Source organism: Galleria mellonella, unplaced genomic scaffold, assembly GCF_026898425.1.
Source record: "Galleria mellonella isolate WM207_F2 unplaced genomic scaffold, CSIRO_AGI_GalMel_v1 utg93, whole genome shotgun sequence".
NCBI lineage: Eukaryota > Metazoa > Arthropoda > Insecta > Lepidoptera > Pyralidae > Galleria > Galleria mellonella.
Window position 1 is genome coordinate 1,525,421 of NW_026442176.1, and position 27,208 is coordinate 1,552,628.

The window sequence follows — 27,208 nt, forward strand, 5'->3', positions numbered from 1 at the left end:
ATATTCATTAAACAGAAGTTTCATCAGAATTTCTTTACCATAAATATTTTGCAGTACGGTTTGTAACAGATATAAACTGTTAAATATGTTTGAACTTTATAAATCGTGTTTTTATACGATGCAATTAGAAACGTTTCCATTGTTCTATCATTGTACGTGGTTATATCCGTAATTATACAAAAAATATTGCGTCAAAGTGAAATATGTATTTTGCATTTAAATCATAAATGTATAAATTTTGATCAAATACCATTTTTTTTATTATAAATTATGGTTCCTTATAAAGTAGGATTGTAGGTACTAAGAGACTTTCTAAAATTACAACGAAAACGGGAAATGATTCACACGAAACTTAAGCGCGAACGTTAAGAAATATTTAGTTAATTTATAAAAGTCGATATATACAATAAATATGTATCATACAATTATATTAATCGCCGGGTTCTCGAACTAGAATAACGTGTGTTATAAGACCAGCCAACAAACATTTGGAGGACAATCTATATGGTTGTCCTCCTATTTTACCACTATAAATTAATTGGTTATCAGACCCCTGGGTTTCCTTATTCTACAGTGAATCAAGCAACGAACCTCTGAGGAGATTTTGTTATCACTCAGATACAAACCAATTTAAAAATATGTATTTTATAAAGAACTAGAAATGTCCATGTTTATCCATGGTACCTGCGGACCCTGCTATTTCTATGGGTATTTCTAAAAATCAATTTCTAGATGCCTAGATCACTTATATTTTCATAAATTATGAAACTTATCATCTTTTAAAAATATGAAACACAGTGTATTGTGATATTGAAGTTCATCTGATCAGGGGAATTTTTAATCGAATTACACGCACACAAAGACGCGTTATGTTTTATTTTAAAATAAATAAAGTCAGCTCCAGTGACTGCATTTACACTCATCTTTGACGATCGAAGCTCTATCTTGTGGTCTTAGTTTGTGATATATAATGTAAGTTACTAGGCCACGACAGTCTCATAGTTATCTTTGTTAATTATAATATTTTAATAATTTTTGCCAAAGTACAGGATCCCACGCACGTCTTAAATTTCTTAATGATTACAGTACGGTATGGTATAACGAAAAATGTGACCTTTTTTTAAATTTATTTATTAAGAACAAGAAAATTTTTACCTTTAATTACTCTTCAAAAGTTAATGTTGCTATGTTTAAAAAAACATTTAGATTAGTGCGACATTTTCACAACTTTTTTTCTTTTATAATTGAAAATTATGCAAAAATATAATGAAATTATATTATTAGAATGATTTAAGGAATCTACTAAATTGGAAATCTTAGTGTATCTTTAAACACGAAATATACTTCCTCCATTCGGGGCCGGCCGATAAATTTATCAGCCTTGATCACCTGAAGCATGCGCGTATGTTAAATGGAGCGGCGCTGTTCGTCCTCTATGGCCACTCAATGGTCTGTGTAGATATACATATAGGTAAGCATTATAAGATGGGCGCTCGGTTGGACAATGCCTAAACATCAACACATCTTGCGATACGAGCCATTTATTGCACCTCAACGCCAGTTTATTTTTAGATATGTCTATTTTTAATGGAAGAAAGATAGGAATGTCTATTGGAAAAACATCACTGTAATCTATATCAATAGTAAATATAAGCTCACCTCTAATATAGTGATTAGAAGTATATGTCGGCCGTTGCTGTTGTGGTAAACGTTGTACTCGGTATATCTATATTTTGTCGAGCATATTAGAATTCAACGTGACAGAGGATGAGCCTACTGCCATCCCTCAAATTAATTTGGTCTGGTGTCACTTTGTATGTATTTATTAAAGTAAACTATTGTAAAAATGAAAGTAGGTTAAGACCTGGACTCTTTTTCTAAAGAAAAAATATTTTCGCAAGTTTATATTTTATACATGCTATGGTGTGGCAAAAAAACAAATCCATAGTCAAAAGGAATCTAATAACACTTTATTAATGTTTAATTAAAGTCTATTTTCCTTAGTTTATAGTCACCTACAACATATATGTTGCGTCTAAAATCGGACATTTGCTAACGGTCTTAAACACCATTAGAACCAGTCAAATTGTACTACCATCATACAAATATCCTTCGCTAATGAAAACCGGGCGCATAGTGCCGCAGGGTTATTATTCCATTTTCATCCATTAACAACAAAAAAATGACATTAGCTTCGATCAGAATCCAACTCACGACCATTGAAAATCTTATGTCGGCATAATAAAACCTCTATTAAACTACTACAGCATCTGGGATTATCTATAATCCCGAGATAAATTTATTTTACAAGCCACTTCGCCATTTTACCCCCGCGTTAGTTCCGTATTAATTTTGCCGCGATTGAAGATGTTTTTCTTTGCGAAATGAAGCAAAATCTTAAATTATCTACTTTATGAGGAGCCCGACGGATCTCAAAACCTATTCAAGAATATAGCTGGCTTTACTTTATCTTTTAAGATAATCCGAAGTAAGTTGCAAATGAAATTCCGACCCTTAATACCTTTAGGATAGAATCAATGAGTACAAGTTTGTTGGGTAGACTATTAACAACAGTAAATTTCAAAAATAATAAACACGAAATTGATTATATATGAAAATATTGAAATTATATTGAAATTATGTAATTTTGTAATGTGATTGATTTAAAATTTTCTAATATTAGGTGTTCCTAGTATTATATAGTATTCTATAAAATTTTGAATTCAATAATTATTAATTTATGATAGAATATTATTTATAGTTTTAATTATGTATCGAGAATTTTTTTTATTTACAAATATTTTTTATATAATCACGTTCAAATCGCTGAACAGAAATGATTTGATACAAGTAGATTATATTCATACTTGACAAAATCGTTACTTTTACTATTATAAGTGGATAAGTTGTTAATTAAAGCTAATTAATTATTTATAAAGGATAACTAAATATAAACTGTGACGTACAAAAATATTCATTACTCTTATTTTCGTGATAGTGTTTTTTAGCTTTATTAGTTGTCTCGACTCCTGCCTCGGGTAATATTGAAGAAGTAAGAATGATTAGATTATTATTATTTCTTTCCCTTACGTAAAATCTGGGATCTTAATAATTTTATGTGATTTATCTCTTAAGTCTTTCTATAATTTCAATTTGTTACAATATTTATTATAGATCTCATAACTACTCGTCAATAAGAGTTGGCAGTTTGATACGCAAAAAGTTTAAATCGAGTCGATATTATCGAGATAGAGAGAGAAGCAAAATATGTTTTGAAGTGAGAGTTATTGTTGATAAAATGAAAACGTACGCTTCAGTGGTTCAGATAGGAGGAGCGAATGTGTAATGAAAGATTTCTGAAGCAGATTTTCAAAGCGAAAGTCCGTAGGGAGACGAGTCTGAGCAGATTGAGATAGGTTCATGGTGAGATCGGTCGACTGTTCTCTGCTCATAGATAACGTACACACATACTTCTTCGTTATTTTATTCTCTGGTTACTATATAATAAAATTGTAACGACGATTTCAGTACATGGAAGATATATAAGAAACAATGATAGAAGACTATCTTATCTTTTATTTGCGTATGGAGTCAGCTAAGACGATACACGTTCACCCATTGGGATCCTTTGTCATATACTATAATTTTATAGATCCTATGTGTTACTATTGCAATAATACGCAGTTTAAGGTCTCCCATATGTCTCATATGCATGCTTGCCAACAAATCACAGTTGCACATCAGGTGTTCTATGGATTCCGATTCCTCGTTGTAAAATCTGCACAGTGTGTCCGAAGATAGAGCCATCTTGTATAATAAATGCCTTACTAGAATGTGTGCAGTTATGGCAACCAATATGAGTCTTGTTATCCCATTTCTCTGCCTTGTCGTTTAAGAACTTTTTAGAATAGCTGAAACCCTTCAATTTTTTCGATTCCTTTTGCTTATTCATTTTCGCATACTCCTCAAAGGCATAGTTAACGACACTTGATGCGAGTGCGACATAATTTAGGATCGTGAGGAGTCTTAATAAAAGCAATAGAAACCAAAATTATGACTTAAAGTTTTGCTAAAATTGGATGCAGTTAGTAGTGTTTAAAATTAAACATCTAACTTAAAAACTGATATATGTTTTATCTTCATACATCTAGAAATGGTCTATTTAATTGAGTTTTCTACTTTCGAATTCCATACGTACAAAGTAGCGGGCCAAAATTATTAATTTTTTTTTTAATTATATAATTCTCTATGTCCCTAATTTAAACTAGTTTTAAAAAATTGACTATTAAAGTACGATAAGAAACGAAATCAACGCAATACCGAAAAAACAACCAGTGTTGTTTGGCGTTTCCTTCCTCAAAATATTTTTAGTTTATATATGGATAATTTTACACCCTTAGAGCGATGAGTAATTACAATAATTTATGTTTTGCCTAGTCTTCCTCTAATCTTTAGTTTTTTATTTTTATGGATGAAAATGATATGGTAACCCCGTATGCGCTAACGGGATACGCTGGCGGAGCACCAGTGAAGGGTGATAGATGAGAATGAAAACAGGCCAGTTAGCCCATCATGATGAATTCATCAGGAATTAACCATGATAGTTTCCAGGGAGAACCGCGAGGGGGTCGACCTGGTTGGGTATATTGCTAGCAATGGGATTCTCAGTCTCCATTACTAACAATCCCTTGTAATCTTTAGTTACAGTTTTAAAAAAAAAAGTCCTTTGCGTTTTACTCGTACAAGACACACTGTTTGTGCAAGTTTTCGGTTTATAAAGAGATGTTTCATTTTCAAATTGATTTTGTTAGTTCCTTGCCGTTTACTTCTCCCTCGCCTCTAGTTCTTAAGATTCGTTTAGTTAAAAAGAAATGAGAACAATTCTGAGTAATTTGTGTGGGCCGACTAAATTTTGTTAATGAAACAATATGCTTTATTTATTCTGTCTAACGGATAGTCATAACATTGTAAATCTACGCTCTAATCAATTAAATGTTTCCGAGATTGGAAGCATGCGGGTGTCATGTACACAGTATATTCTGTAATGTTCGTGATATTGTTTATTTTTTGTCTACTACGTTTTCTATTTTTAATTGAGTAAACTGTTAACTATTTGTCACTTCCAGTACTATCATTAAATATAGATTCAGTTTCTCGTGTAGATAGGTAAGTACATTGTAAACTCAAGTGAAGTACAGACGAAGGCTTGTTGGCAAGAGTCCTTTCTAAGCGTAGCATTGTCAGTAACGAATCTGAATAGGTTTTCAAGAGCGCTACAGATCGTCTTTTCACGGAAACATGTTCTCTTGGCCACCGATCGATAAAAGCGAATACCTAATTTAGCGGATACCTAAATTTTCTATATTGTCTACTCTTACATATTTAACTTATAATTGCTTTTTGTTTAAATTATTATTTAAAAAATTGCAATTTTAAAAATTCAACTTATTAGTGTTTTTATTGTCAACTGTAAACCCATTTTAATTTTTTTTTTGTAGTTGTTAGAGTTAGTATTATTTTTTAATTGGTCCGATATTTATTTTACTACGATTTAGATTATGTTTTTTTTTTGCAGGGCAAAATTTTAATAATTCTGAGAAATGTATATCATTGTACGTATCAGCTATCGAGCCAGTACATTTTTAAATTGTATTATTTAAAGTTAAATAAAAAAGATATTATTGTATGAATATTTTTATCCCATAGATACCTAACCTATCTCATTTATTATAAGCGTTGCCTATTTGATAATAAAGATTAAGACAAATTGCCTGTCGCTAGGTCTAATCTGTTTACAAGAAACGAAGCGCGGTTTATTTCTGACAAGGTAGAGCCAACGCTTTAGTAAACAGTTATAATTCAGTCAGATTATTAAAGTCCCCGTTTTTGGATGGTCTTTGTTCGTATCGTGTAGGGCAGCGATCACTAAAGCAGGTTCCGTGAAAAACTCACTAGGGTTCTGTAAATCAGTGACATTGACACCTGTCGATTAATCTACCGCCAATCCAATAAAAGAGCATGCTTTCTCGAGGTAGCTTGCTTTCAAATCAATAGTTTTTTTTTTATACAACTTAGAATGGCAAAAAAGCTGACGGTCCACCTGACGGTTCCTGAGGACTCAGGTGTTATTCCTCTGTACTCAGTAAACTCACGCCATATCCCACCCTTCAAACCGAAACACAGCCATGCAAACACAACTGCTTCACGGTTGAAACACGAATGGGACAGAGGTACCCAAGCAATCGACTTAGTTTGTATTTGCGAGGTTGTTCGTAAATAATTTTAATTGTAATATCTTTTATTTATTGTTATTGATGTAGAGTGCCATAAAATAAAAATAAGTTATCAATCGTTTCGTGACCGCGAAGTTTCAGTAACCGTTCTTTTTGTATTAAAAACACGATTGAGAGAAATCCGTAATTTATATTTTGATAGATACAAGCTTGGTAAGACTGTAAATATTTATTAAATGCTTTTTATCATTATTTTTTATAGACACAACTATTAATATTAGTAAATACTATTTCTGTATGTGGATGTATAATTTATTGTTAATTTTTCTCATAAAAATGAAGATGCAAGGGCAAGTAAAAGGTCTATTTGTGTGAAATCGGTTTGCTTTATTTATTAAAGAGCATTTATGTCGCATTGAAATACTTGAATGCCTACTATGGATTATTATCAGAATAAAATACGAAAAAGGCACCTCTGATTTTAATTAAAATTTATTGATTGGATCGGAACAAAATTCAGATTTTCACAAGTTAAGTCCCAATCTAGATAGGAATTATTGTTATTGAATATAATATACGTGAAATTTATACGAAAAATTTATCTCTACTGCTACATATCTGGTCGCGTAGAATATTCTAATATCCGCACTGCGAATTTTTACCGCACGGCTCTAATACTTATTTTTCGGCTTTTATATGTATATAAAAATTAAATTGTATTACATAACTCTACGTGTTATACTGTAGATATAGCGATTTATATGATACTAGTTGTTACCCGTGACTTTGTCAGCGTAACTGGAATATATTTTTTACCCGAGATAAAAATTAACTTACGTCTTTCCATTCTCCATCTCATATAGGTACTACTTGTACTAAATACTAGATACCATGATTATTGATAGATAAAATTGATATTATGGGTCTTAATAATAGTAATAGAAGCCGCCTTAATATTTTTTTGAATATTTGTCTGTCTGTCTATCTGTCTATCTGTATGTTTGTTCTGGCATCACGCAAAAACTACATCAAATTGGATGCAGTTATCACAATTGTATTCCTGAGGGTCTGACTTAAAATCTGGTTCATGTTTTATCTTGATACGCCACTTAGAAGTGGTTACCTACTTAAAAAACTACGAAGTACGGGGAAAGCACATCCTGGATATTTCATACAAAAACGCCACGATCCGTGATTGTCACAGGTGTCCGTGTGTAGTTAGGGTTAGCGCGGGAAAAGCAGCACTTCGTTATATTGTATTGTATGGATTGAGTTGCGACGTTATCCTTTTCATACCTCGTAAATATTGTATCCTCTATCCTTCTCTGATATCGTCAGCTATTGAACATTCAGTAGAGTATGATAGCTGACGCGTGTTCGAGAGGGGGTGAAGTCTGATCGCACCGGTCGACAGGGAGAGTTCATACTGTACTTTAGTACTATTATTTATACTGTGGTATTAGTAAGGCTTGTATATTGTGGTATTTTTTTTATGGGTGAAAATGGTATGGTATCCCTGCCTGCGCTAACGGGATACGCTGGCGGAGCACCAGTGAAGGGTGATAGATGAGAATGAAAACAGGCCAGTTAGCCCATCATGATGAATTCATCAGGAATTAACCCTGATAGTTTCCAGGGGGATCCGCGAGGAGGTCGACCTGGTTGGGTATATTGCTAGCAATGGGATTCTCAGTCTTCATTACTAACAATCCCTTTCCCCCTTATATTGTGGTATTAGTAACCATAGAAATCTGTAAGTAGAATATAAATGCTGTGCACATTATGATCGTAATGTAAATCATTTACTATATTGCATAACTTTACAATTATGAATATTTACTAAATTTTACCAACATTTTCATTACTTTCTCTTTTTAATTATTATGTGTGCATTTAATTAGAATAGAAATTAGTTAACAACAATTAATTCTACAACATTCTTGTTATAAATGTAAAATGAAATTGTATTGTTTGTTTACCTTTATATATTCCCCATATAATTTAAAAGTTACCTGTACAAATAAAATAAGTAAAGTGTACCTAACCACTCGTGTTTTTTTTTTGAGTGATAATGAAATAGTAACCCCGCCCACCAGAAAAGGATGACAGGTGAGGATGAATGCAGGTCAGTTGGCCCACCATGATGAATTCGACAAGAATTAATCATGATGGTTTCCAGGGGGAACCGCGTGGAGGTCGACCTGACAAGGTGTATTGCTAGCAATAGGTTATTTAGACCTCATTACTAACAATCTCTTCCCCCCAAACCATTCGTGGTTAGGTACAGTCTAATCACTCGTACTTTGCAACTTGAACACCTAAACTTTGAGAGTAATTTAAATTTTTAACTAGTTCTTCGGTGAACCCAAATTAATCCGAGTGACAATGGCAGGGATGATACCACATTGGGCCTGCCATGTTAAATTTAAATATGCTCGGTGAAATGTGGGCATATTGTTATGCCCACCATATCTGTACTCCTTATCGGGGATTACAAGCTTATCTGAGCATTTATTTTTAATAGGGAGAGGAGGTGTGCTGTTTAAAAAAGGCTCATATGCACATTAAGACATGTCTTTGTAAAAGAGGGTTGGGTAACAGACATTTTTGGGTGGTGCACTGCTTACCTGACCTTTCTCTTAAATATGCCTATGGCCATGGTGCATCTCTTCATTAAAAATAAAGTTTTTTTTGTTATGTAGTTTGTATAAGTTATTATTGTTACGAAATATTTTAAATACCTATGTATTATAAATACTATTCAAATTAGTCACATTTTTCGAAAGATTCTAAAACGTTCCGGAGGGTGCGCACAATGGCTTCTAATTAAGTAGAATTTTATGTTAAGTCAGCTATAGAATTAACCGAAGAGGGACTGGTGTCGATTGCAAATGATTCTGTTTTTGAAAGAAATTTCCTTTGTTTATATTCATTATATATGTATACAGACATCGTATTAAGAATTAACATGAGTTTTACAAATAATTTTATTTTAAAAATAATATTGTAAGTTTGAAACGATTATAAAATAGAGTTTTTGAAATAGATAAGTAATTTATAACACACCTACTGACGAGAGAATCAACACAATGTAGTTAATGTACTAACGATAAAATTAAAGGCAACAAAAATAATGTAGTTGAAGAAAAAATACTTTAATAAATAAACCATCATCATCATAATCTTCTTACCCTTATTCTAATTATTTATTTAAAGTTAGTGTAATATGTTTTTCTCTCCCATTCTTCTCTATTCGCAATCATTTCCGCATTCACTCTTGTTCTGGCCGTATCTTTCATACAGTCATAAATAAATAATCTTAACACCTTAATAAATACATAGATAAACTTATCAAATAGGTACTCATAAAGTAAACAAATCTAGTACGGGTTTTAGAAAACTGATAGATATACATAGATACTTAAATAAAATATACATTAAACACATTTTTTTTTATTATACATACTTTCTGATGAATTTTAAAATTTTTAGGTACAATAAATTAGGTATCGATATTTTGGAAGAAAATGTAATTTGCATGGTGTTAATGGCTATAAATCGTTACATAGTCCTTAACATTATTATTTTCCAGATTACAGTCACAAAAAAGAGAAAATTTTAAAACTAATAGTTAACTAATAACCGGAATTATTGGACCTAGAAACATGAAATTTTGCAAAAGGTTTCTTTAAATAACGCAAGACAGCGTTATAATAAGGGATTTCCCAAAATTCTCACGGGATCGAAAGGTAACGTGGCGCTGATCTATTTATAATCCGCTGTTAGGATATAACTAGATGTTTATAACTAGCTGTTAGGATTTATAAATAGAAATCAAACCGTATTCACGATTTACGCATAATGTACCTATACCTCTGTCAACCTTATGAAGTTTGTTCAACTGTTTTCAGGTCGTAGCCATTTGGCACTAAAATTAAAAATGAGGGTTCGTACCGTATGTGTAATTCAGCCCAGTCAGCAAACCCGACCAGTCTAAGTCGATTGTTAAAGGGGTACGTATTATGATAAATCTTTTATGTAGGATCAAGTTCAAATATTAGGTACTCGTTGACAAATCCCACTTGATGGAGGTCTGGTATTGAATAATTTCCCATATTAACTAGCAACCTTTGTTCCTTATATAGGCACCTACTCTATAATAGGTATTTAAATATTAACAAATTGTATAATTATAGATGATGATATACGGTACCTATAAACAGATATAGTGTGCTTCTAAGAAATAATGGTACGTTAACGTAATCAGTTTTTATTGATTTATGGCATTTCCCATTATTTTTATGTCGTGCCACACAAACTATATTATCAATAGCATAAGTCGAGACAAACTCTTATTTGCCATCAAATACGACATAACAAGATATAGATAGGCCAAGACATACACTTGGCCTATCTGTATCTTGTTGTAAACGAATTACATTAAAAAGTATGTCAATATTATTAAAGTTTGTTATTATAAATATAATAACAAACTTTAATAAGAAAAAAAAATACCTTTTTATTTTTGTATGAGAGTCCGATTCTTTTCTTTTACCTATTAGAAATAAAATGTCCGGCTAACCAGAGGGAGACTTTGTACAAAAGTCGTTAGCTTGGGCACCTCTGTCCCATTTGTGTTTCTACCGTAAAGCAGTTGTTTTTGCATAGCTGTGTTTCGTTTTGAAGAGTGGAATATAGCAGTGAATTTACAGGGTACAGAGGAATAACACCTGAGTCCTCAGGAATGGCATCGCATCTGGGGTTTTATGGGCGAAACAGTATACTCTGTTATGTCCATGGTACTGCTCATGTTCATGCTCATGCTCATACCTATAGGCGACGGTTACAACTTTCCATCAAGTGGGTCGTCAGCTTGTTTGTCATTCTAAGTTGCATAAAAAAAAAGTGTAATAAATATAAAAAATTAAAAGATAGGAAACAACGAAACAGATTTTATTTCATTATTTGATAGCCTAGGTATACATATATAGGTTAACTGAATTTTATTTTTACTTTCGGAATACTTTTGGTACAAGAATCAGACTAAAGACCCATGCCCTATTATTATAATATTATTTTTTATATTCAGATTTTTTTGATAGATTTATGGTAATTCTGTGCAGTAGGTAGGTTGGTACTCTTGGCATTAAGCCAGCATTTGAAGACGTTAGATGTGCATTGATCTTTTAATATTTTATGATAAATAGACGTTTGAAACTGGCCAGATATGAACTAAGCACATCAATATCTGTGCTATCCAAACAATTTTATCCTTTAATCTTCTGAATAGAAATTGATGGACGATATCTTAATAATGTTATGAAATGTTCGTGTTATCTGTGAGATATTTTGATTGTTTTATGTCGATTGTTTTTATGTTTCTATTACTAGAGATGTCTCGGTTGATTTAAAAATTTAATTATTAATGTGGTTTAATAATTACATTATTTTATTTTTTATTTAGTAAAAGGTTTTTGTAAATCTTTAGTACGCTTACTACTTTTAGGGTTTCATTCTTTTATATGAAGTGGAACTTTTATATTACGATTTTTTATAACTACTACTTGGAATGACTAACAAGCTAACATTCCACTTGATGGAAAATGGTAACTATAATCTATGTATATTTATTCATATACCACCATTACTAATATGTTACTTGCGGGTTTGAGTTGTTATATTTCACTAATTTACAGTAACAAATGGATGTTTATTCCATTTTGGCAATAAATTTATAGTTGTGTATGAAAATTAAATTTTTGATTGTGTTATTACTCGAATTTCTTACTCTTTCTTCAATATCGATACAATAAATCGATAATTATTTTCAAATTGAGCGGTAAAATAAAAAATATATATGTTATAAGTAAGTACATATATAGCTTCCTTTTAAGAGTATGTATTTTGTCTAAGTCCTTTCTGAATGTTTTGAATTTTTGGGCTACAAAGTCTAATGGAAGGGAACGGTTATAACGAGGACAGATCTGTCTAACATATGGTAATTTCAAACAATAAATGCCATAAAAGTCGAAATCATGATTTTATTTTAATTTTTTTTATATAAATAAATAAAAATAATATACCTAATGACCTACATCGATTGTCATGTTATTATCAGCGGGTTCGTGGTGCCAGTCGAGCCTGCGTGTGCGTAATATGTCCTTGTATACAAAGGCAGACTTTCTTGGGGTACGCGTGCGTCTGGTACTGCTATAGTCCACTTCATAAAGACCGAACCGTTCGCTGAAAATAAAAACAAATTAAGTTTCTACATAATATTTTTTTCTTTTTTTATATAATAATTTACTATAACATACAAATTCTGTAGCTCTCTCTGACTCTACGATTAGTGGCACTAATGTCTTCGCAGAGTCAGACGTAAATGGATAGTGAGAGAAATCTCTAATAGAGTGTTTTCCACCTTTTCTATGAATAAATACTATAGCATTATATGCTTAAGTACTACTAAAAGGTAAAAAAAAACTATGAAACTTATGCGAAAATCGCTATTTACATAGTTTCTCTTCAGGGGTTTTATTCTCTATGTATATAGAGAATTTAGGTAAATGTCGATGTTCCGACTATTCGTTATACAAAAGAAATATATAGATACATACTCTGCCACTACAATATTTAAATATTTTATGACATATTACATCCGGCGGCTTTGTTCGTTTAAATTAAAATAAAACATATTCTATGCATTAATCTAGGATATGGTCTACCTGAATACCGTGATTGAGAACATAATTCTAAATATCATAAACCTTAATATTTATCATATTAAGATTAAAATACTTAGAAATTAGATATTAATCACAGATAATATAAAATGTTTAATCTAATATAAATTGTATTTTAGAAAAACATTGAAAATAAAGGGATTTGAATCCGAACTCTTTATGTCATGCGCGTGTTGATGAATCTACCTTTTGTGCTGTTAACCCGTTGAGCTATGTTAGCTATTAGTTTTGAGGCAGGCGTTTAATGAAATTATTCTATGATTTAGTTGTATAATCTATTTGTCTATATTTAACACAATTAGTAAACTATCTTACAATGTCTTTTAATGGAAACAACAATATATGAAATGAACAAATAACTAGAATAAAGACGATTTTATATTATGAGTATGACATATTATTACTTTTTTGTTATGTCTATTTTATTTTTAAATTACTAAATTTCATAAAAATAACATACTAAGGTTATTTACTAATTGTTGCAAGTATACAGAAAAACGGATTTTGTGTAATTATATGTGTATGTGTGTACATATATAATTTTATAAAACAAACTTACGTATATCCCACTGTCCATTCAAAGTTGTCCATTAAACTCCACGCAGTGTAACCCCTGATGTCGGAACCTTCATCAATGGCATTCAGCATGGCATCAAGGTAGCTTCTGTAGTATGTGATGCGATCGTCATCTTGCAATCCACCATGAGTTGCGAATCCGTTTTCAGTAATATAAATTGGCGGGTTGTTGTAGCTGTTTCTTATCTTAGTAAGAAGATTATAGAAACCCCATGGCGCATACTATAAACAGTTTATGAAATTAATATGTGAAATTAGATTTGTAATCAACTCTTATAGAAGACAAGTTGATTCTGAGATGTTATTTTTCTATCTATAAAGTTAAAGTTTCAATTAGATATTGAAACAGTGAAATTTTTATTCTATGAATAAAACGAATATGAATTAAATTTCCAAAATTATTATAAATTTAGTTTACAATGGTCAATAAAACAGTAATTATGCGAAAATATCAAATGAAAATATAGGATAAGAGATAAGTTTAGGAAAATAACGCTTCAGAATTGACTACAATATATATATATTTTTTCTAAATCTTAGGACGGTTGAGGATATTTAAGGTATTGTTTGAGAGGGAAGCCAATTGCACACTCGATGAATAACTAATAACAATATAAACTTATAATAATTCTATGCATCGCAGATGTAGTCGATAGTATTAATGAATGACTACAAAATTAATATAAAAAATAATAGTGAATTCTTTATAGCAGACTAATGTGGACGAAGTAAAATATATAAAGGCAGAGCCTAGAGATAGGGGTTACTGGCCCTCTGCTTATACTGCCTATCTATAATACCATGTGCGTTATACATAAAAAGCGTAAAACATATAATAAACTTATACTTAACCTGACGGAATTTATGTGTATATATTAAAGAATATTTTTGACATTATATGTAGAAATAATTTATGTAGATATGTATATTAATATAAGGATTTACCATAATTCTGTTAGAATCACCAATTTTCCACTCGTTAGGTTGATACATCAATGCACCCAGATCGTCCATATACGATGGAATAGCATACTTTCCATTAAAAGATTCATTTCTATAAACCAAATAGCTCGTATAGTGATTTAATCCGAAGAAATCAGCTGTACCGCGAACGTAATCAACTTCTTCTGGGGTAAATTCATTTAGTCTCGAACTATGGAAACCCTGCGCTGCACTCTTAGCAGCTACCTTATTTTTTAATATTGCAGGATAATCACCAGTGTCAGAATATATAGGATGTGCGTATATACCCCACTGGAATAAAAATACGCATATTACTGGTATAATACTTGATCTTACTCTATCTTACGTTAATACTTTTTTGTGTCTGCTACTTTGTAAGAATGAATTTCAAAATTAGAAAAAACAATAAGATAGACAACTTCTAGATGGCATATCAAGATAAAACATATAGCGATTTTTAAATTAGACCTTCAACAATACAGCTACGAAAATCGCATCCGATTTGGTGCAGTAGTGTTTGTGCGGTGCCGGAACAAACATATAGACAAATACAAAAAAATCTAAAAATTATTGTTTTTGTTTCTTATACTCTTAATAAGGCCATGCATATTTTTTTTTTTTTTAAATATCTCCCATGTTATAATTTTATATTTTTTTTCATTTATCATCTAGTAGCATTAGTATGCTTAGGCACTTTTTTTAGCTCAGAGTACAAAATTCTAAAATTTTTTGTTCGGCTTCTATTGGGTGCTGGAATCCATTGAAAAGTTTATATCTGCGGTTGTAGATTTGCTATTTATGGTTGCAAAATGATATGAAATTAAATGTGTTCTGCAAATGAAAATGTAATACACGAATCAGTAACGAACAGCGTATGCCTGAAAAATTTATATATTAGCCAAATGTCTACAATCATAATAATATAATAGTGTGATTAAATAAAAAAAAGTAATAAAAAAAGGAGTGTAGCCTAAAAGTTAAATTGGGTTACTACAATTATTTTATATTTTATAAGTATACAGCGTGCTCACAATTAAGAAGAATATAACATTTTATAAAAATCCATCACGCCATTTGGCCTACAAATTACATCAAATTTCCGGGTATATTGACAAACATACACGCGCCAATGTTAAGTATAGTTCGTTGGGTTAAAATATGCGCTGAATAAACCATTTATAAATATTTTATTAATGATAGAATATAGATGTAAAAAATATTTAATCGATATTAGAATATTTAAGTATACCACTTACATCGAATTGGTTTGCTTCTTCAGCGGCATCAATATGCTCCGCTGACTCGGGTTCATACCACTGAGCACTCAATGTGATGCCAATTATACCTCTCTGTGTTGGTCGAAACTTCTCATTGTACATATGATAAACTTTTGCGTGAGATAAAAGTAAGTATTTGGTGCACATGTACTCTGCCACACCCGTGATATTAAGTTTTGGAGCCATGTAATCACTTCCGTAACCGTAGTAACACTGTATGTGTGGTTCATTAAATGTTATCCATTTTTTAACCCTATCTCCGTACAGTTCAAATATGACGCGTGCGTAATCTGCATACCAATCAATTATGTTGGGATTCGTCCAGCCGCCTAACTCTTGCAGCTTCTGTGGCAAATCCCAATGGTATAACGTCACCATCGGCTCAATATTGTACTTCAGCATTTCATTTATCAAGTTATTGTAGTAAGTTACACCGGCTTCGTTTATTTTGTCAGAAAAACTGGTGGGCATAATTCTGGTCCAGGATATGGAGAATCTATAATAATCAAGTCCTAATTCTCTCATTATTTCGACATCTCTCTTGTATTGATGATAGGAGTCGTCAGCAATATCTCCTGTAGACTGATCTGTAATTTCACTAGGTTGTTTGTGAGTTTCATGGTCCCAAATATTTTCCGACTTGCCTGTAAACACGTTTTGAATAATCAAATACGAGTAAATTTCTTGATCGACAGACATTTTCAAACCTAATACTTTAAAAATTCTCATTTAAAATGTATCTCGTAAACTCAAGTATAAGTGTAATTCTTAAATGGAGAGCAACACATATTTTTTAATTGTAAGAAATCAAAACTAAGTGTAAATAATTAAATAAAATAAAAAAATTGAAAGGCATCTATAAAGTATATGTGTTCAATAAGTAAAAATTGTATTATTGAAATTAGAATAATAATATTACTAGAAAAACTCTAACCATCCTCTGCCCAGGCGCCCTCAATTTGATAAGAGGCCGTAGCTGCTCCAAATACAAAACCTTCAGGGAAGCTCCTTCTATCATATCGAGGCTTATAGATATACGTTTTGCAATCATATGAGGACAAGCAAAACGTAAATAATATACTGCAAATAAAATTAACAAATTAAAGTTATGGTTGATTTTTAATAAAAAATTAAAAATAATGTTTTTTAATGGTTAAGTTGAACTGTTCTTGGTTGAATTTTAAATTGATATTCATTAAATCAAATATAAAATTTTTAGTTTTCTATATTCAAAAAAAGAAGAAAAATGTTTCTTATGAGGTCATTTACATGTTTGTCACATATATTTATATCACAATATGATGTATACTTTAAATGTATAAATAACTTACCATATACAAAAACTGCGATACATTATTTTTATGTGTCCGTTTATAACGCGGTCAACTTTAATTGTAATACTTGAGGTTGGACTCATTTATATATAAAAGTTATCAATGTTTGGTATTTATTAGTCTCTCAAATTTATTTAATTATAACACTTAAATTTACACGTGTATTTGTTCGTCATATCAATGCAATCTTATATTTTCTCCATCCTTGGCCTGTTAACTAAATCGACATTAAGATAAGGTCGTTGACAAATTTACTTTAATTACTAGGCGTTATATCAATATTAATTCTAAAATAACAATGTCTATAACTTACAATATAATTAAATCTAATATTTCGGTTATTTAAGATTTTAATTCAAGGAGACCTACTTCATTTACAGCTGACAAAATGAGTTTGAAATGAATACGGGTTTATACCCGTATTATACCCGTGCTTATGCACTATTGATTCCAACATGTTAATCATTAAAATTAATAAATCATTAAATTTCAATAAAAATTAATTGTTAAAATTTATGAGTAATGTGCAGTGATGCTCGTGGGGCTGTACATTTCTGTAGACAAAGGTTACCACATTTCATGAAAGGGATAACACCTGAGTCCTCAGGAATGGCAACGCATGGAGGGCATCATGGACGAAACTGTATACTCTGTTATGTCCATGGTACTGCTCATGTCTATAGGCGACGGTTACCACTTTCCATCAGGTGGACCGTCAGCTTGTTTGCCATTCTAAGTTGTGTAATATATATATATATATATAATATATATATATATATATATATATATATATATATATATATATATATATATATATATATATATATATATACATATTTATATATGCATTTTTTTTTCAATTTGTTGTCTTCCGGGAAATCCATTGAAGAATTTTCTTCAATTGATTATCTTTATAATACCACTAACTAAATAATATCAAATATAACTATATATAGCAGTTATTAAAACTACACAAAATATTTCAAAAGTGAACCTATATCGATTCGATGTTCAAGTTGAAAATCGCCACCATTCGAGGATGGGATTCTTACGAATAGTTTCAACAACTGGGTTGCTACTTGCTTTGATATTATTGCGGTATTCGTTCTTGGAATCTAGTCTGGGTAACGATATGTGAGACCAACTGTCTTTGTGTGAGTTTTAAAGTTGTGCAATCGTGACCTATTAATACTTTATGCTAAGACTTTATGGTATTGAACGTTAACGTTTGGTGTTTCGGAAAGATAATCATTATAAAAACATTTATACTATTCGACAATTTTTATTTTATCATGTATAATGTCTAATGTCATGTTCGCCTTATAGCATTCTCAAAGGTGCATATGAATATTTCATAACAGTAGATATATGCCTAATAATAAAAATTGCGGAATCGTAGGAACAAATGTTTTCCTACTAATAAACTTCGATGTTGTTCTATATTTTCTTGACCTTCGAAAGGTTTCAGTTTCAATGGAATACGTATCAAAATAAAAAATACAATTAGATTTTGATTACTTTTAAGATCTTACATATATTTTTTACTAGCTGAACCGACAAACGTCGTCCTGTCTAAAATGTGGTAGTCCGTCTACGACCGCTTGTATGGGGTAAAGAAATACGGGGGTTTTACGTTTTTCATTGTAATTTTTCCAATTTTTCTCATCATAAGAATTTTCTTTGAATTTCAGCGAATATTTGAAAGAATTAGACGAATTGGTTTAACAGTTTCCGAGTTTTGCGCTTAGCAACTCATTAAACGATTCATTTTTATTTATATACAGGTACAACTTATTGTTTCAGTGTTTTTCGTCGATGGTCATGACGTTAGTGTCGGGTTCATAGTTCCAGTCGAGAGTCCGCGTACGTATAATCTCCTTGTACACGAAGGCAGACTTGCGTGGCGTACGCGTGCGCTCCGAACAATTGTAGTCAACTTCGTACAAACCAAACCGCTCCCTGTAAATTGAAAATTGGAAACAGTGTTTATTTTCTCTTCATAAGATTAAACGAAGAAATTACGGAAACATTTATTAAAAATATCAGATTTTTAAAACACTTGTCGTTGAAATTTATAAATAAGGAATAGGGAAAGAGGAGGGTGAAAGAGGGAAGTCACCCCCACCCTCTGCGAAGATACGTAGTTTTTTTATTAAATTTTATAGTCTGTAACAACGTAACGGTATTTTCGTATAGAAATCGCTTAATGTAGGTCGGTGGATGGGGAGTGGAGTGGAGGGGTTCTCACCCACAATTCTGAAATAATACAAGATAATATTGAAGTTAGAATCTAAGTTTAAAATGTATTCAGTAAAAAATACGTATCTCTTTTTCAACATAAATTATTATAGGAGAGCTCAGTGAAGATTCTTGATGCCCCTCCCCCATTGTTGTATAATTCATTCAAATTGTAGATACTTTTTTTTTATGCAACTTAGAATGGCAAACAAGCTGTCGGCCCACCTGATGGAAAGTGGTAACCGTCGCCTATAGACATGAGCAGTACCATGGACATAACAGATATCTGTTATCTAAATGTAATCCACAAATCTTCACTCTCAAAATTAATATTAATTTAGTAAATATTTAATTATAAAGAAATAAATTATAGTACTTAAATTAAAATTAATTTAATAAAACTTGAGAGACCGAAGAACCTAAGAGTCAGAATAGTTCTTTCCACTATTAATTACAGATATTTTTTTGGAATTTGGTCTTTTAAAAACAATTAACCTAAAAATGTAAAATTATTAAAAACGTTCATAAATATAATAATGTAATAATATTCATAAATATAGGGATTCGAATAGACCTTTTAAAATTACAAAATAACTACGGAATCGCATTAATGACGACCGGCATGCGCTTGGTGTGTTCTTATATTCCATATTCATTAAAATTCTCTCACAGTACAAAGATATCCAAACTTTTATGGTATTATACTGGTACTTGTTCATAATCTAATATTATAAAATTGTAACACGTAGATGATGTCTGTGCATAGCAAATATTTAAAAAAAATATAATATGAAGGGCCTTAATAAGAGCATTAGAAGCCAAAACAAAATTATTTGGAAATTTTGTCCGTCTGTCTGTATGTTTGTTTGTTTTGGCATAGGCAAAAAATACTGCACTAAATTGAATGCGGTTTTCTCAGTTGTGTCCTAGAAGCTCTAACTTAAAATCTGTAAAAAATTACAAACTATATGTTTTATTTAGATACGCCATCTAGAAGCGGTACTTTTCATTGGTTTTTCTATTTTTGAAATATGTACATATATTTTACTCACGCATACAAAGTTGCAGGAAAAAAGCTAGTACAATATATTTGTATGTCTAGATAGGTATACATAATCTCTATTACGTCAAGCCACTTTCAAGATAAGCAAATGGAACCATTAAAAAACTATAACTCCATAAATCTATAAAAATATACCTCATAAAATAGTGGATTTTATAGGTTACTCATTTTTTTAAGCTGTGGCCATGGATATTGGAATAGGCTACTATATAAAGGGAATAAAGTACTGTATATAAGAACAAGATGGGGAAAACTCGAAATAAAACTCTATAACAAGCCACCTGCAAGCGAGTTATAGATAAAATCCTCCTCTTATTAGAAGGATTTTTGTCACTATTTACTAGCTGTATTTCACAGCTTTGCTTTTTACATATTTACATGGGTAAATGGGACAAAAATATCCTACATATTGGGTTGGGTATATCCCAAATTATAAATGTTTATCTATGTACTAAATTTCATTTAAAATCGTTAAGCCTCTTAAGTGTGATTGTATAACAAATATTTTACTTTACAACATTTCAAGCACGTTAACAGATCTTACGTATATCCTCGCAGCCATTCGAAGTTGTCCATTAGGCTCCAGGCAGTATATCCTCTAATATCTGAACCCTCCTCCAAGGCATCCAGCACGGCGTCAAGGTAACCTCTGTAGTACAAAATACGATCGTCGTCTTGCAGTCCTCCATGCGACGAGTAGCCGTTCTCAGTGATGTAGATAGGAGGGTTGTTATAGTACTTTTTTATTTGTTTGAGGAGTTTAAGGAAACCCCATGGTGCGTACTATAAACCATATGGAAATTCTCATTACAAAAGTCAACACATGAACATTATTTAAATTAAAAATGATACTTATTAAAAAAATAAACGTTAATTTTAATTTCAATAATGGCATAGAATGGGCCACCCCTTTCTTTCCCATGGGTGTCGTAACAGGGGACAAAGGGAAATTAAAGGTAGAGGGATGGACAACAGCGTCCTTCTTAAAACATCATTAAAAACTTGACTGGGGTTGCTAATCGAATAATCAGAGCTGCAGATAAACTGCAAAGCAGTTTCGCGGCACTAAGAATATGTATTGTCTATGAAATTGTTTACTTAAAATAAATAAACCCGCCTGCCAATCGTGGCAACTTGGCAGAACTCCCCTTATGGTGTAGGCCTATACTCAGCAATGGTTAATTAACATCAGCATATGAATAAGTCGATGAAGGAAAAAACAAAGATGTCTAGTATTGATATGGTCGCTATAAAATGTTAGTTATCTAATTAGGTAATACTGTTAAGTTTTTAAAGGTATTGATTTTATTTTTAATATAAATCATATTAATTGTTCCTTATTCTTTACTAGTGTGCAGCATAATTATTATAATACATACGTATTCGTCGACTTACTCTGACCATGTTTGATTCTCCTATTATCCATTCATCTTTTTGATATCGAATTAATCCTGCGTCATCTTCATATGAAGGTATTGGATATTTGCCATTTACAGATTCATTTCTGTAAACCAAGTAGCTCGAGTAGTGATTCAGTCCAAAGAAATCAGCTGTACCTCGAACGTAGTCTATCTCTTGTGGGGTGAATTGTATTAGTCTTGATCTGGGATACCCCTGTTCCGCACTCCTGGCAGCTATCCTTTCTTTCACCACGGCTGGATAGTCACCGCTCTCTGAGAATATGGGATTTGCATATATACCCCACTGAAAGACAATACATTGATTTGTAAGTAATAGCACACATATACTATTGTACAGAATTCCTAATTTTTTGTAGAATTTCAAATCCTCAGGATTCAATGATTATGTATATGAAATCCGTAACATGGGAATTTTGAATGTTATGAAGAGGTTGAAATAAAATTGAACTAAATGACGTTATTATAACAGTGTTACAATTTTCTGCATGATTCTATCCCTGTCTAAAGAATCTTCTCTAAAAACTGGCAAATTTGTATATATATATATGCCAACAACAATTAAAATATACATGAAACTGGGACTTCTAAAACCAAATTTTCTCTCCAGCACCTTGAATTCGGGGCGATTAAAACTTTATCAAACTGAACCTTAAATCACTGGCATAAGGTTGAATCTGGAATGTATCACCATGTCTATAAGCATAGTTATATAATCGGCACTCAGAATTCGGGCACGGACATCGTGCCGTAATTATTTTCATTGCTAATGTATTTTGTACAGCAGGGGGAGATACAGGAAATGAATGTTTTTAAATTGCCTGGAATCTTTTGGTCTTATCGTTATATATGGTTGCTTTAAGCACTCAAAATGTTATCATTGTCTCGTTATTATAGCACTAGGTCTTTTTCATAAAAATACAAGGAGGTTATGTACTTCCTTGTATTTTTCCTCTATTTTGAGAATTCTTCAACTGGTTGTACAAACAGACAAAAGCTAAATAATGATGATCAACTTACATCGAATTGGTTTGCATCTTCAGCGGCAACCGTACGTTCATCCGAGTCTGGTTCATACCATTGAGCACTTAATGTGATACCAATGATTCCTCCACGAGTTGGTCTGAACTCCTCATTGTAAATATGGTATGCCTGCGCGTGAGCTATCAGTAAATTTTTTGAACACATATATTCAGCGATGCCTGTGAAATTTAGTCTAGGTGCCATTTTATCTGATCCATAACCAAAATAGCAAAATATAAGAGGCTCATTGAAAGTAATCCATATCTTTACTTTGTCTCCGAACAACGTAAAAACTACACGTGCGTAGTCTGCAAACCAGTCAATTATCTGAGGATTGGTCCAGCCGCCTAATTCTTGCAGCTTTTGTGGCAAATCCCAGTGGTACAATGTCACCATCGGCTCAATATTGTACTTCAGCATCTCATTTATCAAGTTATTGTAATAAGCTACACCGGCTTCGTTTATTTTATCAGAAAAACTGGTTGGCATAATTCTGGTCCAGGATATGGAGAATCTATAATAATCAAGTCCTAATTCTCTCATCATCTCGACATCTCTCTTATATTGATGGTAGGAGTCATCAGCGATATCTCCTGTGGATTGATCCAGAATAGGGCTAGGATCTTTGTGAGTTTCATGATCCCAAATGTTTTCCGATTTACCTGCAGAATTTTTTTTTTATCATATATGTAAGTTATAAAATATTTAAGTACAATTAGTTTCTTTCCCATAATTATCCCATTTGTAAATTTATTATTTTATGTATTTTATTAGTTTTATTTCAATCATAATTAAACACTTTAATATATTTGAATAAAACTTGGCATACAGATCGTAGTAGACTGTATCTTAGATTAACCACTAACACTATAATTTAAGACTAACACATACTTTTTTCCTAACTCATGCTAGCATGCCGCCGATTATATCTAGTTATAAAACAAAGGATCTTACGACTTAGCATAGTTTGATATAGGTATTATAATAAATAAAATGGATTGAATTTACTTTTTTATATTCGAGTACTTTGAATTAATGAAATATAGGTACTAACCATCCTCGTTCCAGGCACCTTCAACTTGATAAGATGCTGTAGCAACTCCAAATTTAAAACCTTCAGGGAAGCTCCTTGTGACATTTTTTGTGTTATAAACCTTGCAATCACATAATGTCATGCAAAGAATCAGTAAAATACTATAAAGAAATAACAATAGATGTCAATATTTTTTTAGTACCTAACTATTTTTAGCTGAGAAGAACCAGCTGTGTTTGATATAATTTGTAAGTGTGACATGTCTAACAAATTGTATTATTAACACTTATAAGGCTAAAGTATTTTTGTTATCAAAGTAATCGTTTAGAAAGTAATGAGATTTGCCCAATAAGTGTTTCTTAATGTCTGTTCTAATGAGTATTTCTTAACAGATAATAAATAATAGATTTAAAATATCTTGCGGTAACATATTTATAAAATTTTATTGTTCATTTCCATAAAAGACCTATTAATTATATTAAGATTGCTATTTTTAAGGAACAATTTAAGATTCTTGTGTATATACAAAGTGTTTGCGCAAGTGTATTTTGAAGCTGCAGTAAGAATAAGTTGCTTCTTTAAATTTTTCTTTTACTGATTCACAACTTCCTATAGAATAATGGTAATAAACGTGCGAATGGCACGTTTTGTGGTACAAGGTTTGAATATCGGCTGCTTTATATTATAATAATATTTAATGGGATATATAATACTATAAAAATAATAATAAATTGTCTAATCCTGCCTACAATATACACCGTATAACTTAAAAGTAAAGTTTTGTAATGTAAGGACTGTATGAGTTTTCTTTCGAGTAATTCCAAGAAGGTAGAGTCTATAAAATGACAAAGTTAGTTTTTTAATTTTACAATAGAATTGGAACTGAGATTTTTTTGAGACAGAGAACTTTACATATTTTCGATATTCTTTGGCGTTCAATATTAGATTTATTTATTAGTTATAAACTAATTCAATATATACAGAAAATCAAAATTTTGTGTTATATCATAATAATTACACGAATAACAATAGAATTTGCTTTATATAACTCGCCAATGTAAATGATCTACTCCGTTAATATTACACACCCAACGTAAGAGGCTTACTAAATTCGGCGGGTTATACAAAGCAAATCCCACTATGATAGGCTTTTTAACCCCTAAGATAGATATGACAGTGGAAATTACACGATATGGAGACAACATTTTGGTCCTCTGAACTGGCAACGTATGAGGGACATCATGCGGGTTACAGTATATTCTGTGATGCTCATGTTATTACTTTTCATCAAATGTGACATTCTTTTCAAATATGCATTGATAATTTCGAAAAAATTATAAATAAGTTTTTTTCTATTTATACAACTTAGAATGGCAAACAAGCTGCCGGCCCACCTGATGGAAAGTGGTAACCGTCGCCTATAGACATGAGCAGTACCATGGACATAACAGAGTATACTGTTTCACCCATGTTACCCCCCATGCGTTGCCATTCCTGAAGACTCAGATGTTATTCCTCTGTATCCTGTAAATTCACACCATATCCCACCCTTCATATCGAAATACAGCGATGCAAACACAACTGCTTTACGTTTGAAACACGAATAGGACAGAGGTACCCAAGCAAACGACTTTTGTACAAAGTCTGCCTCTGGTGATTTTTATGAATCTCAGAAAAAAGCATATCAAATCAATCAACTTAGTGTAATACTTATGTGACATTTCATTTGTATGAAGACAAGCATGTAACAACATAGATAAGATGTCTTCTGACAAACTTGTGTTATCTATTCAAGTGAATATATACATATAAGTTGGCGTGATTTCGGGACTTACTATTCTAACAAAAGTTCCTATGCTAGCTAGCGATCCTAGTAGGTAAAGTTTTGTTTTCACAGTAAGTAGGAACATTATTATATACAAAATTAAAGTTAGCATGTACCATTTTCACGTATACTTTATTGTCTATGTGCTATGTTCATAAATTAAAAAATAAATAAAAAAGATTCAAGAACGCTTATAATTTAAAGACCTAATAAGTATATTGGAAATATTGAAATTTCAAAACCCCGGAAAATTTAGATGCAATACGTAGTGATTACTTGCTCTGTTGATTCGGTTTGGGAGTTACGCGCATTCAGTAGTATTATTCAGTAGTAAAAGGCTTCAAATTTATAATACTCTATTTATTACATTGGTGCTTACCTTACACAAAAATAACAACACATTTTCCAAGATGTTACCCGACTAGTATTCACTGTATATTAACGGTATTAAATATAACAGTAATTTATTTATAATAATGTTATCGGCTACGTTTAATTAATGATACGTTCATTTCATAGGGTTTTCAGCACTAAATTTAATGAAGTGAAATTATGAAATATCCATTGCGTGTTATAATATAAAAAATCTTTGAAAATATCTATTTTTTATTACATCATTTTAATTTTTTATCGTACACATACATGAGTAGTAATATAATTTCCTTTATGAATTTGATTTCCTGATTTCAGTTTAATAATAATAGACATTCATATTTTTCTGTTTGTTTCCGCAAAGTATTTATTGAGTAAACCTATTTTTTTATTATTCATTATTACACATTATTTTGTAAAATTATTAACTAAGTACATATTTTGAGGACAAAATTGAAAATAATTGGGATCTAGAATATCACTATAATTATAATGCGACATATTATAAAATTATTTGCGTTTATTCATTAATAATACTTAATTTAAGCATTAATAATATCTCTGTGATGTAATAACCGATGTGTAAGTACATACTCTTAATTTGAGATTTCGTTTTACCAATAAATATATATAATTGTAAATAAAATTAACATGGGATCAACACGACCGTAAAAACTTTCGATTTAAAAAAAATAATCGTCAACATTGAAATAAAACAGGCTAACATTAGAAACATTTCTAAAAAATATGTTTACAAAAACAAACTATAAATAATAGTGGTAACGTATCAGCCGTTAACTGTCCACTGCTAAACATAGGCCTCCCCCATAACAGCGAGGGTTTTGCAAGTAGTTGCTACGCTCAGCAGGGTTGGCAACTGTGCTGTTTTAAGAGGGACGCTGCTGTCCATTCCTAGATCATTAAGTTCTTTTAGTTGCCTCTTACGACACCCACGGGAAAGGAAATGGTGGCCCAATCTGTACCGACACCAAACGGCTGTACATCTTAGGGGAAATAATAATTTCAAACAGCATAAAATAACTGTTAACAAATAATACAAAGAAGTTTGATGTCTCTTGTTTGTAGATGAGTGGCTAACCAAACCAGCTA

General features: G+C 31.4%; 2 protein-coding genes across 3 annotated transcripts in view; one reads left to right on the plus strand and one right to left on the minus strand.

Moving 5' to 3' along the window:
* The window catches only part of LOC113519330 (probable G-protein coupled receptor 179), a 78,524-nt gene that overhangs the window by 3,821 nt on the left and 47,495 nt on the right, over positions 1–27,208 (plus strand). The gene's annotated exons all lie outside the window — the stretch shown is intronic.
* Positions 12,297–26,210, minus strand: LOC113516842 (lactase/phlorizin hydrolase-like). Its single transcript, XM_052902558.1, has 11 exons — positions 26,106–26,210; positions 23,923–24,062; positions 22,866–23,530; positions 21,823–22,131; positions 20,972–21,210; positions 18,933–19,085; positions 16,727–16,872; positions 15,772–16,436; positions 14,498–14,806; positions 13,536–13,774; positions 12,297–12,476 (listed from the first exon to the last, which is right to left on the minus strand). Exons 1-11 carry the CDS (start codon positions 26,126–26,128, stop codon positions 12,317–12,319), a joined length of 3,048 nt encoding a protein of 1,015 aa, XP_052758518.1. The 5' UTR covers positions 26,129–26,210; the 3' UTR covers positions 12,297–12,316.